The sequence below is a fragment of the Erpetoichthys calabaricus genome, chromosome 7 (genome assembly GCF_900747795.2).
Source record: "Erpetoichthys calabaricus chromosome 7, fErpCal1.3, whole genome shotgun sequence".
In the NCBI taxonomy this organism is placed as follows: domain Eukaryota; kingdom Metazoa; phylum Chordata; class Cladistia; order Polypteriformes; family Polypteridae; genus Erpetoichthys; species Erpetoichthys calabaricus.
In genome coordinates this window covers 80,237,815-80,256,804 of record NC_041400.2, presented here as the reverse complement: position 1 = coordinate 80,256,804, position 18,990 = coordinate 80,237,815, and the positions used below count along the sequence as shown (strand labels likewise).

At 38.2% G+C, this 18,990-nt stretch overlaps 1 protein-coding gene across 3 annotated transcripts in view; it reads right to left on the bottom strand.

Annotated features, from left to right (window-relative positions):
• The window catches only part of LOC114654217 (protein FAM219A), a 118,086-nt gene that overhangs the window by 15,654 nt on the left and 83,442 nt on the right, over window positions 1-18,990 (bottom strand). For all 3 annotated transcript variants that reach the window (XM_028804627.2, XM_028804628.2, XM_028804626.2), the window contains exon 4: window positions 18,192-18,272. In XM_028804627.2, coding sequence (XP_028660460.1) covers window positions 18,192-18,272 — 81 coding nt within the window. The remainder of the gene's footprint in view (window positions 1-18,191; window positions 18,273-18,990) is intronic.

Genomic DNA, 18,990 nt, shown 5'->3' with positions numbered 1-18,990 from the left:
GGTTACAGACAACCCACAGATCACCTCCACAGACCTGGAAGAACATCTTGCTGCAGATGGTGTATCTGTACATTGTTCTACAATTCAGCGCAATTTGCACAAAGAACATCTATATGGCAGGGTGATGAGAAAGAAGCCCTTTCTGCACTCACGCCACAAACAGAGTTGCTTGTTGTATGCAAATGCTCATTAACACAAGCCAGATTAATTTTGGAACAAAGTACTTTGGACTGATGAGACAAAAATTGAGTTATTTGGTCATAACAAAAAGCGCTTTAAATGGCGGAAGAACAACACCACATTCCAAGAAAAACACCTGCTACCTACTGTCAAATTTGGTGGAGATTCCATCATGCTGTGGGGCTGTGTGGCTAGTTCAGGGACTGGAGCCCTTGTTAAAGTTGAGGGTCAGATGAATTCAACCCAATATCCACAAATTCTTCAGGATAATGTTCAAGCATCAGTCACAAAGTTGAATTACGCAGGGGCTGGATATTCCAACAAGACAATGACCCAAAACACGGTTCGAAATCTACAAAGGCATTCATGCAGAGGGTGAAGTACAATGTTCTGGAATGGCCGTCTCAGTCCCCCGACTTGAATATCATTGAAAATCTACGGGATGATTTGAAGCAGGCTGTCCATACTCGGCAGCCATCAAATTTAACTGAACTGGAGAGATTTTGTATGGAAGAATGGTAAAAAATACCTCCATCCAGAATCCAGACACTCATCAAAGGCTATAGGGGGCATCTAGAGGCGGTTATATTTGCAAATGGAGGCTCAACAAAATATTGATGTAATATCTCTGGTTGGGTGCCCAAATTTATGCACCTGCCTAATTTTGTTAGCATAAATTTTGCATATTTTCTGTTAATCCAATAAAGGTAATGTCACTGCTGAAATACTACTGTTTCCATAAGGCGTGTCATATATTAAAAGGAACTTGCTATTTTGAAAGCTCAGCCAATGATAAACAAAAATCCAAAGAATTAAGAGGGGTTACTAAACTTTTTCATATGACTGTAACATCTGCCCATTTGAACATTCAGGACTTATTACTGACAACTTGTCACTGTTTCTAACAAGCAAAATGTGGTAATTTTCTTTAAACTAATTAACTGAAGTAATAAAGATGTTGTATTGTATATTCCGTGTCTTACAAAGTTATCTGCAAGATAAACCATCAAAACTAAAACACCACCTGTGAAAGTATATAAATATCACAGCAGGTACTTTATCATGTTAAAAAGTCTTAACATAAATAATGGTTTTCATTAGACAATAGAGACAATACCATTACCTGACAGTTGGAAAGGATCACATCATCTTTCTGGCCGTAACAAATTTTACATTGCTATAATGACTCGCAAGCCATACCTCAAATACAGCTCATGGTGCTAATTCTTCTGCAACACAAGTCATCACACTAGTACTCTCTCACCTCTGCACACATCTTCACCTCTTCCCAAAGTAAAATTCTGCACACCTGGGGCCTCATGTATAAACAGTGCGTACGCACAAAAATGTTGTGTATGCCCGTTTCCATGCTCACATTGCGATGTATAAAAACTAAACTTGGTGTAAAGCCATGCACATTTTCATGCTAGCTCAATCCCTGGCGTACGCAAGTTCTCCGCTCGGTTTTGCAAACTGGCGGCACCAAGCGTCAAAGCAGTGCTACTATTCCTGTGTGGTTTCCTTTTCGAAGTACAGATACACCATGAGAAAAGGTATTTAAGGTGGTCGATTGCAAGTTGTGCTTCCCTTTAACTCTCCTCTGAAGAGTGACAGCATGGGATCTTCAAAGCAATTCTCAAGAGATCTGAAAACAAAGATCTGTTTTAGATCCACATAACTGACGCGGCTTTATCAGATACACTGAAATTAACTGCATATCGTTTAAGGCACCCGATTGTAATTAACCCGTAAATATATAACGGAATGGCCAAAATATTTCAAATACCATCACTGCTTTAGCATTTTAACTCTCAAGTGCACCACTCGGAGTATTTAACCCACTGTATCTGAGTGCGGAATCACAGCTTTACAGCAGCTGATCAGAAAGAGGATGATCGGTATACAGTATCAAGCACACACTGTCTCAGCCATGTGCACTGTCTATTGCCTCGGTTCTCAACCTTTTTCGTGATTGTACCCCAAAAGGGTGTGAAAGTATGTCCGCGGGTACCCCTCGCGCATAAAAGTACTTATTTTCATAATGGCGTGTGCTTACCTTTCTATTGTGATACTTGGGCTTGTTTTTGTGCCATCAAAGATTTGATGCGAGGATGGATGCTGCTGATGGCTAGTATAACATCACCTTCAGGCTGGAGCTGGTTTCGTTCTTTAGTTTATATTGCAGTCAAAGCCGAGAAAGCACTTTCACATAAATATGTCGATGGAAAAGGCAACAATACTGACAACGCTGCATTATTCAAGTCTTCGTATTCTTGACGCACACTGTGCCAGAAATGTCCCACGTTGCTGTCCATTCTTGCTTTCAAAGTTGTGTCTGCTGCAAATTCAAATAATTTCTCTTTCAAGTCATCAGGAAGTTCTGCTGTCTCAACATTGTTTTCACGAAAAGGATTCAAAATCCAGTTGTTCTGGGCACCATCCGTTTCAATTTCAGGAAAATATCGGAGAATTTTGTTTTCTAGATTCTTCAAATGATCGATGATCAATGCTTTGATATTAGAAAAGCATGAAAGCTCTATGTTTGAGTCTTCACAAAAACATGAAATTGTTGGGAAGATTGCAAGATGTCCTGCAGAAATTCTGTTTTTGCAGTAGATAGCTTTTTTATGAAAAGCTCGCACGTTGTCAGTGGAAGAAAATATGTTGCTGTTCTGTCCTTGAAGTTTCAAATTCAACACATTGATTTTTGCAAATATGTCGGCAAGATATGCGACTTTACATAACCACTGCTCGTCCTTAAAGTGCGTTACAAAAGCAGATTTCTGATCTTTAAGAAAGACGTAAATTTCGTGTCGGAGCTCAAATAACCTGTTCAAATTTTTCCATGACACAGCCACCTGACTTCGGTATGCAAAAACAAAGTTACGTGTTCCGAACCCATGTCCTGGCAAACCAGTTGAAAGAGCCGAGAGTTCAGAGCACGTGACTTGATAAAGTTCACAACTTTGACCACAGTGTTCAGTGTCTCATTGAACTCCATGCTTAAGTGTTTCGAGGCGAGTGATTGTCGATGAATAATGCAGTGATTCCATTGTACTGATGGATTTTTCCCTTTCACCAGCGCTTTCAAGCCTCCTCGGTGGCCCGTCATGTTAGCTGCGCCATCTGTGCACACAGAAACACACCACATCCATTCAAGTCCATGAGCGGCGAGACACTCTGAAAGAATTCTGAAAATCTCTTGTGCTGTTGTTTTTCCCGGCAAAGCTTTGCAAGCTAACACTTCTTCTGAAAGTCCCTTCACCTGATCAACATACTGAACAAAAATCATCAACTGAGCTTCGTTTGATACGTCTGTCGACTCATCCAGTTGTAATGCAAATTGTTTTCTGAGTTTGATGTGCTCACAGACTTGCTGGATTACATCGTCAGCCATTTCTCGAATTCTTGATACAGTATTATCCAAACGGGGGATAGTTTTCACTGTATCGACTGCTTTCTTGTCTATCATAATTTCTGCAATTTTTAGTGCTGCAGGAAGTACCAATTCCTCAACAATAGTATGAGGTTTCCTTGTTTTCGCTACCAAAAGACATACTTCATATGAGGCGCGCAAAGCTTTCTCAGACGTATGCAGATATCCATGAAACATTGCGGTGCCTTTCATCATACTCTTATGTTGCCTCTTGAAATATTCCAGTGGTTTATCTTTCAATTCTGCGTGTTTGGTTTGCAGGTGTCTCTTCAGAAGCGACGGTTTCATGCTGTGATTGGACAGAGTTTCGTTGCATATGACACAGAGTGTAAGTGGAGGGTCCGCACCATTGCTGACAAAACTGTAGCCTACATATTTTGCAGAATATTGTCGTATTTTTCTGCCCACAGATGAATCTTCTAGTGGCTTCTTATCTTGCTGCTGCCGCTGCCATTTTTGAGGAATTCCTTAGTCTGTCTTATCAGAAGACGACCCAACACCTTCTGAATCACTCACTTTCGCGAACGCATCAGTACCATTTACCTTCCGTTTCACTAAAAACCGGTCCATTTTTGGGGTTCCCGCGAACAATGCAAACACAAGTGTTATAACCACCTTCAACTCCTTTCTTGCACTGAAGAGGTTGTCCTCTCTTAAAAGCTACCACCCCGCTGGGGCAGTGACTCACGCGTTGCCCCCAACCTATTGCTTGTAGGCCTAGCAACAGCAGAAATTTTCTATTTTTGGAACTTTAATCCCCTTGACACACCTCACCACTTTCCGAAGCAAATCTACTCAATGCTATAGTACAGCTGCACTGTCGCACGTGTTTTGGTATTGAGTAACGTAGTGAACTGGCAACCTTCTTCAAACTCTTTGGTTGTTTTAAGTTTAAAAATTTAAACTAAAGCATTGAAACCGATTGAAACAATCATTATTTATTTAGAACAGCAGTCATGAGTCAGTTTTTGAAAGTACACTTGAATTACTTCCTCTTGAAGCCGTTGATTTACATTTTCTTCTTTTTTTCCCTACTTTTGAGTTCAAAATCGAAACAGAAGGAAAATTTGAAAAAAAAAAAAACCCACAAAATTATATGTTGCTGCATACCCCTGCATAACCCTTCCCGTACCCCTAGGGGTACGCGTACCACCAGTTGAGAACCATTAGTCTATTGAACTGCTCTCACACGACAAACGCTTCAGAGCCTTTCCTGTAGGAACATGGCGATTCAGAAACAGTTTCATCCCAAGAGCTCTAAATGCACTCAATCAGTCCACCAAGTGCTTCTGGTAGAACTGTTTGAAATCATAAGTACAATTAACCTCATTGTAAACTTGCACTACAGTTATAATATTGCACAACCTGAGCCACTTTATAAAGCATGTATTTACATATGATGACGACTGGCTTCTAAGTCAATTTAGATTTCCAAGCGCTATCTTCTTTGAGCTCTTGATATCATTTTTAAGATGAAATACAGTAAAGTATGTTTATTACATTATACAGATAAAATTTTAACATTTAAATAATCTGTATTGTAAATAATTAAACATGTCAGGACACAGTGTTGCAGCGCTAGGGATGAGCTTGCACCTTGTTCAGGGATTGTTCCTGTCTCGCGTTGTATGCTTGCTGGGAATGGCGCAACCCCGGATGGATAGATGGATGGAATAAATAAACATGTACTACGAAGATATTTCGGCGTTCTAAGCATACAGATGGCTTGACATCTATTACAAAGCTGATTGTGTGGCGATTAGTTCCTTGGAGAAAGAAAAGTAAGGACAGGAATCGGGAGTTAGCATGTTTGAGAGAGACAGTACTGCTGCAATAAATTATTTCATCGAAGGTCGCGCACGGTGCAGAAGGCATTTTGCGGGAGGCAGGAACAATCTCTGGACAGGGCCCCAGCTTGTCACTATCACTGCACCACAGTGTCCCCATGTTTAATACATGCTTTAATTCCTATCATTATGAAAATGATATCAAGTATACATCTTAGTTTTTAAATTATTCAGAGAGCTGTAATATCACAAATGTAATGGATTCTGTGTCCTCTTGGAGGAAGAGAAAGCCCGTTTAAGAAGCACATAGTGATTCACACACACAGAGCACATAGAAGAACACATACAAAACAAAGCATTTAACGTGTTACTTTAGTTACGATGGGATTTGGGAAAGTAGTATAGTGATCCCTCGCTATATCGCGCTTTGCCTTTCGCGGCTTCACTCCATCGCGGATTTTATATGTAAGCATATTTAAATATATATCACGGATTTTTTGCTGGTTCGCGGATTTCTGCGGACAATGGGTCTTTTAATTTCTGGTACATGCTTCCTCAGTTGGTTTGCCCAGTTGATTTCATACAAGGGACGCTACTGGCAGATGGCTGAGAAGCTAGATTGCTTACTTTTCTCTCTCTCTTGCGCTGACTATCTGTGATCCTGACGTATGGGGATTGAGCAGGGGGGCTTTTCGCACACCTAGACGATACGGATGCTCGTCTAAAAATGCTGAAAGATTATCTTCACATTGCTATCTTTTGTGCAGCTACTTCCTGAAACGACATGCTGCACAGTGCTTCGCATACTTAAAACCTCGAAGGGCACGTATTGATTTTTGACTGAAAAACAAACTCTGTCTGTCTCTCTCTCTCTCTCTCTGCTCCTGACAGAGGGGGTGTGAGCTGCCACCTTCAACAGCTTTGTGCCGCGGTGCTTCGCATACTTAAAAGCCAAACAGCCCTATTGATTTGTTTGCTAGAATATGTTTTCTCTATCTATGTGACATTCTGTGCTCCTGACACGCACTCCTTTGAAGAGGAAGATATGTTTGCATTCTTTTAATTGTGAGACAGAACTGTCATCTCTGTCTTGTCATGGAGCACAGTTTAAACTTTTGAAAAAGAGACAAATGTTTGTTTGCAGTGTTTGAATAACGTTCCTGTCTCTCTACAACCTCCTGTGTTTCTGCGCAAATCTGTGACCCAAGCATGACAATATAAAAATAACCATATAAACATATGGTTTCTACTTCGCGGGTGGCTCTGGAACGCAACCCCCGCGATGGAGGAGGGATTACTGTACACTAAACGATTGTAAGATTAAGTTTATGACGTTCTACTTTAATAATTTGCATATTCACAGAGGCGTACTTCTGGGAGGAGTTGGGGAGTGGCAGCAGGCGCGTGCATTTGTGTTACTTTTCACACTGACCGGGATTTATGTAGCGGAAGAACGGGGAAGTTGGCGTATGCACAGATTTATTCATCTGGATTTTTTTGTGCATATGCACATTTCCGCTTTTGTCTGTACGCCATGTTTTAGTATGAATTCTAAGCACGGCGTTATGTATGAGGCCCCTGATCTTTATACTCCCAGCACTTTCTAACTTTCATGCGTATTCAGTTTTCCTCTTCAAGCCAGAAAAAAGCCTGCAAAGGAGACAGTGGGAAACACCATGAATCCCACCAATATCACTACATATGTATTCGGAAAGATTATGCCCCCATTTCTTTACTGCCTTTGGTCCCTTAACTGCTAGCCATTAGTATTTATGTTCTTTAATTTTTCACAGCTTTATGAATAGTCTGAGTTACCTTACTGACCTGGAGTTAGAACATAACCACACATTGGTTTAACATCAAAAAAGACAACACACAATTAAAAGCAAACACTTGAGTTATTGCACACTTCTTAGCTGGAGGTATTAAACAATTAGAGCTGAGATGAGCAGTAAAAGACAGACTACTGGGGAAAAGAGCTACATATAACAGGCAGAAATGTAGAAATAAAAAAACAAAACTAACTAGGAAATTTTTACTATTTTAGCTGTGAACAGTCACATGGCTTTGAATAAAAAAATATTTGTCATAGATTGTTACGTCATGGTTTTTGGATTAGAGTATCAATAGAATGTAGCATATTTTAGCGTTCTAAACATTATTTTTGTGAAAGTTGAAATAATACAATAAGATACAGTATTTGAATACTCTTAAAGAAAGAGTCAAACATAGTAATAGATTACTTTTGTGACATATTTGTAGGCATTTAGCCCTGTGCTTCATTAGGCAAATACAACACACAGGCGATACTGATTAATGATGTAATGTGTAGGCTAAAACAAACCGGGTAAGGGATAAGAAGGCAAGGTTGTGGTAGATATGGTGGCTTAACCTGCAAATTTTACACCATGGCAAAAGTGAGCAGTGACAGGACACAAAGTGGTGATCCTGCATCATCAAAGCAGAAATTTTTGTGGCAGGCAGATGCTTCCAGATGTGCCACCTAAGCTCTTCTGTAGAAGTGCAAAGAAACAGGAAAAGTTAATGACTGGAAATGTAGTGGTTGGCCAAGGAAACTAGGTACAGCAAATAAGAAATATGTTACCCTTAATCCTCACTGAAACATGTCCAGAACCACTATAAACTCAGAACTGGCAAAACCCACTGGGATCTTGGTATATTTATGTATAATCTGGAGAAGTCCTATCAAAAGTGGTATTTCATGGGAGACTGTAATCAAAAAGCCACTGTTCCAATATGACAATAAAGCCAAACAACTCAACTATGAATGAGAACACAAGGAATAATGGTAGCATGTGCTATAAGCGTTGGTAATATGGCCAAAAACATCACTATATAACTGAAAATTCTGATTGCTTCACTTAACACCCATATATACTTTTCAGACTAAACTAAATTAGTGATCAATGTTGTTTTACTTAAACAAATAGTGTAAATATACATTTAAACACTTCACTGGAAATGTTGACCTACAAATAAAACATCACATAAATAAAAAGCAAAATGTGTAACTGTTAATAAAAATTAATCAATGTGTTAATTAATGTGAAAGGTAAAGATGACTTAGAAGCAGAGGGCCCCAACTGACCAAAGGCAATGGGATGATTGTATTTTAAGTGTTTGCAAATTGCTCACATTTGAGTACTTACTGCTTTTTTGAATGAATACCAATAAGCAACCTCTTAGATATTGTTTAGTTTGAAACCAAAAAGCATCCAAAGTCCAAATTACATTTAGATTTGACATAAAATCCATATTTAATTTCACTTTTTTTTTATTATTCTTATCTATGTTCACTAACAGGGCAGCATTTTTTCCAATGTAGTTGGCACAAAAACACTAACTGTAAGCAAGAGAAAAATCCAATCATCACTCAGATGAAATCTTGTAATAAATCTAAAAGTGTGGGTGTTATAACCTTACACAATAAAATCTATTTTCAGAACTTTGGAAAATTTGCTGAGAGTAGGCACATCTTCATTGGTCTTACTTGTTCCATCCAGTGTAAGGAATGCCTGTGGATTGTTTATTGTTGTGGCTTTTGTTACATATTTATTCTTTACATATCTGTTCATTTTAAAATGAAAATTTTATTTGGTACTGCTTTATTACATTTTATCACTATAAGGTGATTTACAAAAAAAAAATTCTTGCCACTATAAATAAATTCTGCAATAAGAACATGGGGAGACTATTGTAAACCTGTTAAAAGAAAATTTTCCAAAAATGTTAGTTACGTTTTTCTTCACACAATGAACCACAGATGCCTGAAATAAAATACTAAGTGTTGTAGTGGAGTGTAGGACTTTATACACCTTCAAATCTTGACTTAGTTATTTTAGACAGTCTAGATGAAATAGGGATGAGCTTGTTGGGCTGAATGACATGTTCTTGCCGCAATTGTTCTAATGATGGTAAATAAACACAGTTTCCTTCCAGGCTGATATACAACAGACAATATCATGAGAGAAGATCGCAGGGAACACCTATAATCATGACGGAAATTATCGGCACCCCTGGAATTTTCCCAGAAAATGCACCATTTCTCCCAGAAAATTGTTGCAATTACAAATGTTTTGGTATACACATTTATTTGCATTGGAACAACACAAAAAAACAGAGAAAAAAAGCCAAATCTGACATTGTGTCACACAGAGCTCCAAAAATGGGCCGGACAAAATTATTGGCACTGTTTCAAAATTGTGGGTAAATCGTTTTATTTCAAGCATATGATGCTCGTTTAAACTCACACCAATCACACCTGAAGCCAGTTAAAATGGAGAAAAGTTGACTCAACCTTTCTGCTGTGTGTCTGAGTGTGCCACACTAAGCATGGAGAACAAAAAGAAGAGCAGAGAATTGTCTGAGGACTTGAGAAGAAAAATTGTGGGAAAATATCAACAATCTCGAGGCTACAAGTCCATCTCCAGAGATCTTCATGTTCCTTTGTCCACTGTGCGCAACATAATCAAGAAGTTTACAACACATGGCACTGTAGCTAATCTCCCTAGACGTGGACGGAAGAGAAAAACTGATAAAAGACTGCAACGAAGGATAGTCTTAACGGTGGATAAACAGTCCCAATCAACTTCAAAACATATTCAAGCTGTTCTGCAGACTCAGGGTGCAACAGTGTCAGCTCGAACTATCTGTCGACATCTGAACGAAATGAAACGCTATGGCAGGAGAGCCAGGAGGATCCCACTGCTGACACAGAAACATAAAATAGCCAGACTGGAGTTTGCCAAAATGTACTTGAGGAAGCCAAAATCCTTCTGGGTGAACGTCTTGTGGACAGATGAGACTAAGGTAAAGCTTTTTGGTAAAGCTCATCATTCTACTGTTTACAGAAAACGGAATGAGGCCTACGAAGAAAAGAACACAGTACCTACAGTCAAACATGGTGGAGGTTCTAAGATGTTTTGGGGATGTTTTGCTGCTTCTGGCACTGCATGCCTTGACTGTGTGCAAGGCATCATGAAATTTGAAGACTACCAAAAGATATTGGGGCGTAATGTAGGACCCAGTGTCAGAAAGCTGGGTCTGCATCCAAGGTCAAGGGTGTTCCAGCTTTGCAACCCCAAACATACCTCTAAAAGCACCCAGAAATGGATGAAGACAAAGCGCTGGAGAGTTCTGAAGTGGCCAGCAATGAGTACGGATCTAAATCCGATTGAACACTTATGGAGAGATCTCAAAATTGCTGTTGGAAGAAGGCGCCCTTCAAATCTGAGAGACCTTGAGCAATTTGCAAAAGAAGAGCGGTTGGAAATTCCAGTTGAGAGGTGTAACAAGCTTATTGATGGTTACAGGAAGTGCTTGATTTCAGTTATTTTATCCAAAGGGTGTGCAACCAAATATTAAGTTGAGTGTGCCAATAATTTTGTCCAACCCGGTGTTTTTGAGTTTTGTGTGAAATGATGTCACATTTGGCTTTTTTCCTCTGTTTTTTGTGTTGTTCCAATGCACATAAAGGAAATAAACGTGTATACCAAAACATTTGATATTGCAACAATTTTCTGGGAGAAATGGTGCATTTTCTGGGAAAATTCCAGGGGTGCCAATAATTTTGGCCATGACTGTATGTTTCCACTGGTATGGACACAATGATATTGATATTAGAGTGCTGGAGTACACAATGATAGTACATGTTTTTGCCAACAGCTCTTCCTCTGCCATGACAATTTGCCTTATGCAAGAAACTGCACAGGAAAGTGTGAAACACTACGGATGGAATATCAAACAGTTTGTAAGCACAAATTTTTATGTAGATAAGGTCGGTCTCACTTCAGCCACTATTCTTGACCAAGCAGTTAATATTTTGACCAGAAGCAAACAAATGTTAGTTGTAAGAAGAAAGGCTTCATATGATCAGCTATAACAAAAAGCAAGAAATAAAAGCCTTTCCTTTGGAAGACAGTATTAAACAACTGAAAGATCTACATCTTGGTGCAGATTTCCTTGCTGTTCAGAAGAGCTTGGGACTTGGTTGTGATATGGAAACAGTCAATTTCCCATTCTAGGGTTCTTCAAAGGAGGTGTAGGATGAAGTTAAAAAATAAAATAAAAACACAGCTGGTGCAAAGCAGACAAAGTGTGCAAACTGATTTCATAAGCTTGGAGTGCAGGATGCCAGTTCAATGTTGTGGATTGAGACAGCTGTCAAGACATAATAGACAAGATTTAACTAAATGCTGCCTTTTTCTTCTTAACAGATAATGTAAAAATGAAATAAGGGTGTCATGAGTATTTTTAAGTATGTCTCCCTTTTCTAGGCATTAGTTTCAAGCCATATAAGACAGAGAAGAACTGTGACATACAGTGTGTGGCCTGAGGTAACTACAGTAAATGTACATTGCTGACACCTATAATTATTTTTAAAGTGGGGATTTAAAGTATTATAATGAAAGGAAAATCAGAATTATGACAGCTACTTTCCATTTGCATTAATGAGAAAGACTAGCTTAACAGTATTAGATGCAGAATAATATTTTCAGTCTACTGAAGAAGTGTTTAAAAATCTACTCTTAGGACAACTGCAGATCAAAAATATAGCAGTGGGGTAGTCATAGTGAAGGTTTTACAAATTAGGATAATAAGCTAACTATTAAGAATTATGAAAAGTTAGATTGTGAAAAACAGGTCTACAAAGTCCTCCTTAAGAAGCTCAGCCTAGTAGTGGGTTAAGATGGACTAGAAAAAGAAAAGTGGCCTGTTATGATCCTTTACAGTCATCACCTTGAATCCTTGCTTGTAGGTACTATTATGAGCAAGCGGAACACCAAAGATTTTACATAACAGAAACTGCAGTCATTGCTGCAGGATTTTGGATCACTGCATACAATTGTACGGTCTGTGCTATAATGTACAAATATGTGATTTGCCATAAGTTTCAAGGAAGCCAAGAAAGTCAGAACATGACAGACTTACTAACAGACATGACTAAACCACAGCCACCATTTACTAGTTTTGTAGTTGATGTTTTTGGTCCACGGTCTGCTGTTACTCATTACACAAGAGGAGGTAGCACTAACAGAAAACATTGGGTGATACTTTTCATATGCATGTCAACCACAGCTGTACACATAGAGCTAATTGAATAAATGTCTTCATCCAGTCTTGTCAATGCGCTAAGAATGCTCTTTTCAGCCTGTGGACCAGAAAAAGTACTCCACTTTAACAGAGGAGGAAATTTTATAAGTGTCTGCAAGGAACTGAACATCAGCACAAATGAACCAACAGTAAGTAATTACTTATGGGACGATCGATATGCTTAGACCGAAAAACATTCCACATTCATCACATATGGGTGTTGCTTGGGAGGAATGTTTACAAGGGATTTTTTTAGACGCTATGTTTCACCAAGAAAAACCTATTCAACTGACTCATAAAACTGAGCCTCTTCACAGCAGAAGTCAAGTCATATGTGAATGCAAGGCCTTTACTGCCAGGGTCAGCAGGCCCTGACTCACCCATAATACTTGCACCAGCTTTGCTCCTGATCAAAAAAATGAATTCCCTTTCAGCTCCCTCTGAAAACTTTGGGTCAACAGGGTTTAGTACAAAACAATGGAAACAAGTGTGGTGTGGTACTGTACATTCTGTAAAAGATGGTACATTCTGTAAAAGATGGAGAAGTGACTATCAGTTCACCTTACAAAGTCACAGAAAGTGGACATGAGACAGATTTAATGTCTTAGTAGGTAATGTGCTGTTGAAGGACATCCAAGTGAACAGGAATGAATGGCCCATTCTAATCATTGTCAAGACATTTCCTAGCAGAGACAATAGAGTCAGAAAAAAATAAATGAGAATCATAAAGCAAAGGGCTGCTAAAGTATTTCTTAGACCAGTCTTGGACACTGTAGTTCTTTTTTCCAAAAATGTGTAAGATATGCAAGTTATAACCAGTTACTTATTTTTTCTGTTTAATTATGTTTAGGGTAGCGTATTATTATTATTATTCCAAGCAGTAAGTGAGTTGTCATGTTTTTAAAAGTGTAATTTGAAACTTCCAAGTTTGTTTCAAGTTTGCCACTTTTGAATTTTGTTTTTACTTTTGCTGACACCTCCTGGACTTTAGTGGTAATAACAGGCTTTAATATCGACCAAATAGCTCTTAGTAAGGGCTTAAAGAAAGTTTATATTATTAAACTGGTGGAGAGTCCTTAATTCCTCTTGAGAAAGGGTTCTTAAACTTTTTAATCTGAGGATCCAAATAAGAAAACTGGTGCCATACTGGGGCACAAAATAAGGATTATTATCATTATGAGTGGAGTCATAAGCAAATAAAACCAGCCTTATAACAGAAAAATGCGTTTTTGCTGTTTTTGTTCTTTCAAGCATTTCTCTCACATCAATGTTACTAAAAGAGAGAAACTGGAAATCAAAAGTAATGGTAATAAAATAACAACAATAATTATCATTCAAAACAGGATATAACATTCCTGAAGTACTGTATTTCACTGTCAGCCTAAATGCTTAGTATAAGCTTTAGTAAAGCTGAGAGAAATAACTTCTCGTGATACAGCAATAATGATGTGATGATTTTTGAAAGGATAGCAGGAATTGTCACATAATGTACTCACTTGATATGTGATAAAGAAAAAGGCAGTAAAAAATTGATGTAGTTTATCTTGTCTTAAATGACTTTTTAATGTTTTTCAAATGGGCTCCATATAATAATATATACTTTTCTAAAAGAAGTTTGCAAGTAGTTCAACATATCCAATATAACATAATTATTCCAAAAAATGTATGAAATTAAATATGGGATAAATTGTGAATAATTCAGCAAACAACACAGCTTAAAATGTTTATCAGTACTAACTGACATCATGCTGAATGTGTAGAGCTTATCTTCATACTTTAGATATTTTCCAAGGTTTTTACAGTTGTCAATGGTTGAAACATATCCTTCAAACTACATACTTTAAAACAGTATTATGAGAAAGAATTATTTTATCGCCAAAGAAAATTACATACAGTATATTGCCATATCCTCTTTGTTCCTTTGTTACTTCATTTATTCAATCTAATTCGGTAAGAGCAAATACACTACAATGCACCAACCAATTTTACATGGCTACTGAAACTGCTTTTAGTATACAACACCCCCACCAAATTTCACTTGTCCTTCATAACACCCTGAAAATCGTCACATTCTTGTGCCACATCTATTATTTTCATTTTGACATTTCAAGCTCCGCAGACACTGCACTTTACCAGCTATAACGTTCTTAGACAATTTCTTTTGTTGTATGTCATCTGAGTTTTATTGTTTCACTGGTTGTGAGAGGGAAGCTGGTGTCATGGGGAATATTTTTAATATTTTCGTGCCATAGAAATGAAGGCTTTCTGTGATGTGTCAACTGCATTGTTTCAAATACTACAATAAATACTGTGCTGAAGAGAGGGCACTCTTATCAGTCAGCACAGAATTTGCTCTTGGATGAATTAGGCAAGTTGTAACACACAATGATGGGGTGACCAATCACAATCATGTCCACAAACCAATTTGGGCCGCAACGCATTGTTTAAGAAACACTGCCCTTGAGGATTACTCCCTTTTTAATTTTGGCAAAAGAAACAAAAGGGAGGCTAGGTTTGTAGAATACACAGAAAGTAACTTTGTCTATTTAAAAAACATTTCTCAAAAGGAGTCAAAGAAAGCAAACAAGGAAAAGTCCAAATGGAATTAAGAATGAAACATTTAATTTTGTTTAAAGAAGATATTTCAAGATGCATCTGTCCTTAACTGGTTTAAAATCTCTATCATCCACAGAATAGTAAGAAGTATGGTAAAATTGAACACAATATTAGAAAGAACAAAACCAATTAAAGGGAAATGTAGAAAGCTGTAGATTGATATTTGAGATAGAATTAAATAATAGATTTGATGTTCTAGATATCACAGTAAACCGTGATAACACAGAGTGCAAAAATCAGGTTTTGAGTTATATTTTAACAGACACTGCAAAGAAAATAGATACTAGGAAGGTCAAAGAAACCAAAATAATTTCAGAGAGAAGTAAAATGAAGCAATATGGGCATAGTAGAAACAAGAAGAATTTCCATCCATCCATTTTCCAACCCGCTGAATCCGAACACAGGGTCACAGGGGTCTGCTGGAGCCAATCCCAGCCAACACAGGGCACAAGGCAGGGAACCAATCCCGGGCAGGGTGCCAACCCACCGCAGGACACACACAAACACACCCACACACCAAGCACACACTAGGGCCAATTTAGAAGCGCCAATCCACCTAACCAGCATGTCTTTGGACTGTGGGAGGAAACCGGAGCGCCCGGAGGAAACCCACGCAGACACGGGGAGAACATGCAAACTCCACGCAGGGTGGACCCGGGAATCGAACCCAGGTCCCCAGGTCTCCCAACTGCGAGGCAGCAGCGCTACCCACTGTGCCACCGTGCCGCCCACAAGAAGAATTTATTGAGTTAAATAAAACAATTAGAAAAGAATAAGGGCAGGCAGAGAGAAATAATATAATGACAAAAAGTTACATTAACAATACCTCAAACGTCAAGTAAAATGACACCTTTTATTGGCTAACTACAAAAAGATTACAATATGCAAGCTTTCGAGGCAACTCAGGCCCCTTCTTCAGGCAAGATGTAATGTTAAATGTAAGGTTTTGTCTTGTCCTCTGAACCACTTGTGCACTGTTTTCTTCACGTCATCTGTCTTGAATCTATGACCCCCTGGTTGTTTTTTAGTGGTCCAAAAAGGTGGAAATCAAATGGTGCCAAATCTGGTGAATAAGGAGGATGTGGCAATACCTCAAACTTTAGTTCCTCCAAACAAGCTTTGGTGTTCTTAGCAATGCGTGGGCAGGCATTGTCTTGCAGCAAAAGGATTCCTTGAGACAACAGTCCCCACCACTTGGATGGAATAGCAAGCTTCACATTGGTCTCCAACAAGTCACAGATACTTGCAGTAGTGACTGTAGTATCCCTCGACATGTAGTGTTCGACAATATATCGGGTGCGCGAGTGGTTGCAAGGACAAGACAAAACCTTTTATTCTGATGGAATGCAGGCACTTCCAGGCAGGTGGTGCAAATGCATTGAGAAGTGTGGAGACTACATTGAGAAATGAAATTATCAGTTTTGTTAAGGTTCGTTCCATTTTCTAATAAATCCCATTTTCTAACTTTAGCTTGACTCCCCCTCGTGTTTCAAATCATATAGAAAAAAATGAGATTTGAGTCAAGGGAGAGAAAAAGTTGATTTAGTATCATGGACCACATGCAAGTGGCTAAAATGAGGTTAGGGGAAAATGTAATGAATATGAACTTCTATTATGTCTAGGAATCATAGACTTTGAAATAGCTTTTGATTCAGTATCATTGACATCAGTTCTTGAAGCTGATGAGCATCAAGTTACTAAAACTCCATATGCTGTACTAATTTATTACAAGATATCTACTCAAATATAAATCTCTATTCAGACTGCACCAAGATAGCAATAGATTTGAAACTCAACACTAGAATTACCACAGCCTGTGAAAAAACTCGTAGATCCAGCCCACCTTAAATCCGTTTGCACCTCTCCCTCAGCGTCTTTTGTCCTATAAATGTGCCGATAAAGACAAGCAGCCTGCTACCCCCACCGTCGCAGAATGTGCACAAAGTTCTCCCAGCTCATGCATTGATTGATTATCTGGGTGTGAAGCCTGAAGTCCAAAGATCAAATAAACACTTTCACAAAAGGTTCAAGGACGATACAACCGCTTCCGTGGCATAGTGGTAAGATTTGCTGACTTGTAATCCAGAGTCCCCGGTTTGATCCCATCTGACTCCTGTATTTGCTGTTTTCAGTTGTGAGCTGCTCTTTTTGTTAATATTATATAGTACACACATACATTTGGTTTGCTGTTTGTCAGACGGTGTACATTTATAGGACTAGTGAAAGTTACCATTTTTTTTTTTTTTTTCCCCCACTTTTATTCTCTCAGTCACGATCATGATACATACTACTGCCCTAGGGATCTGACACTGTTAGTTTTTATTTGAAACTGGGAGTAGCTGTAGATGTGAGTGGTGTTTTGAGGCAATGGAACTGGACATTCTCTGATCTGGAGGGATAAAAGCTGACACACAAACGCTGGTGAATCTGCCTTCTTCGTATCTCACCGTCACTCTAAAACTCCAGCACTTCACTCCCATATAATCAATCAAGGCATGAGCTGGGAGAACTTTGTGCACATTCTGCGGCAGTGGGGGATGGAATAGCAGACTGCTTGTCTTAATCGGCACATTTACAGGACAAAAGACGCTGAGGGAGAGGTGCGAACGGATTTAAGGTGAGCCGAATCTACAAGTTTTTTCGAAGGCTCCGGTAATAAAATAACTCCAATTTTGCAGGAATTATCTATGGAAAACATGACGCTAGGCCTAAAAATTAGTATTATGCTGAAAGAAATATATAACTCTGAATGTAGAGAAAGTCAAAGTAGTTGAAAAGTATAGCTACCTTGTTGGAACATTAACAGAATTTGGTAAAAAGATTTAAAGAAATGGACCATTAAACAGGGAACAGTTCCAATAGAATGGTCTCAAAACAGTTTCCAATGAGCACAGCAAAACTAATGGAGGTCATTTAAAACCAACCTATGTTTTCTGACTCTTGGGAAATAATGAAGAAATAGAATGATTATAATTTTAGAAATGTGAAATATATTAAAAGTGCATAATACAGCTAAGTGTAGCCAAGTGCAACATTACAGAATTTCTACTGTTACTCACCTGTCTGTATCTAAAGCAACAAGAGGCTTCTCGTCTGGACTCTGGTCTAAGGATGAATATCCTTTATTTGGGACCACCAACCTGTTTTAGAGAAACAGGAATTTAGAAAGCAGTTTAGCCCTAAAAAAACAGTTCCCCATTTCAGACTATGAGCTCTTTGAAACAATACATTTCTGTTACAGGAAAACAATGGTATATAGACAAGTAAATTAATTCACAATGAACCATTACACATTCATACATTTCAACTATTATCAAACAATAATTTGATGAAAATGTGTTTAGCTAAGAATATCTACAACCTAACAGTGAAGTGTGGCGATGCTTATTATCCTACTGAAAGAAAAAAAATGAGGCCTACTGTAAGGGAAAAGGAAAAGTGCATGAAAGTGACTGGTTGTTAAATTAGGATATCCTGACTTCATTTGTACTAGCACATTTTAGATTAGAAAATGAGATCATATAACACATATAACTTGTGCTTTGTTCTTTGATAACCATTTACATATGAGATCTTATTTCTTATACCTAGAACTTCTAATATGTTTAACTAGTTTGTGACTTTATATAATGCAATAGACTACATAGCTGATGGAAGGTTTAGTTTTACTTAATATAATATGATATGATGTTCTAATGACACATTCTGGGTATTTTGTTAACTTTTTATAACCTAAGGTAGTACTGTGTGTGATAATTTAATTAGTAGTAAAAAATAAATAGCTTAAAGAAACATAACTGGATATTTATAAAGATAATGTTTTAGCTTTATTACAACATATAAAGAGATATGTTTAAC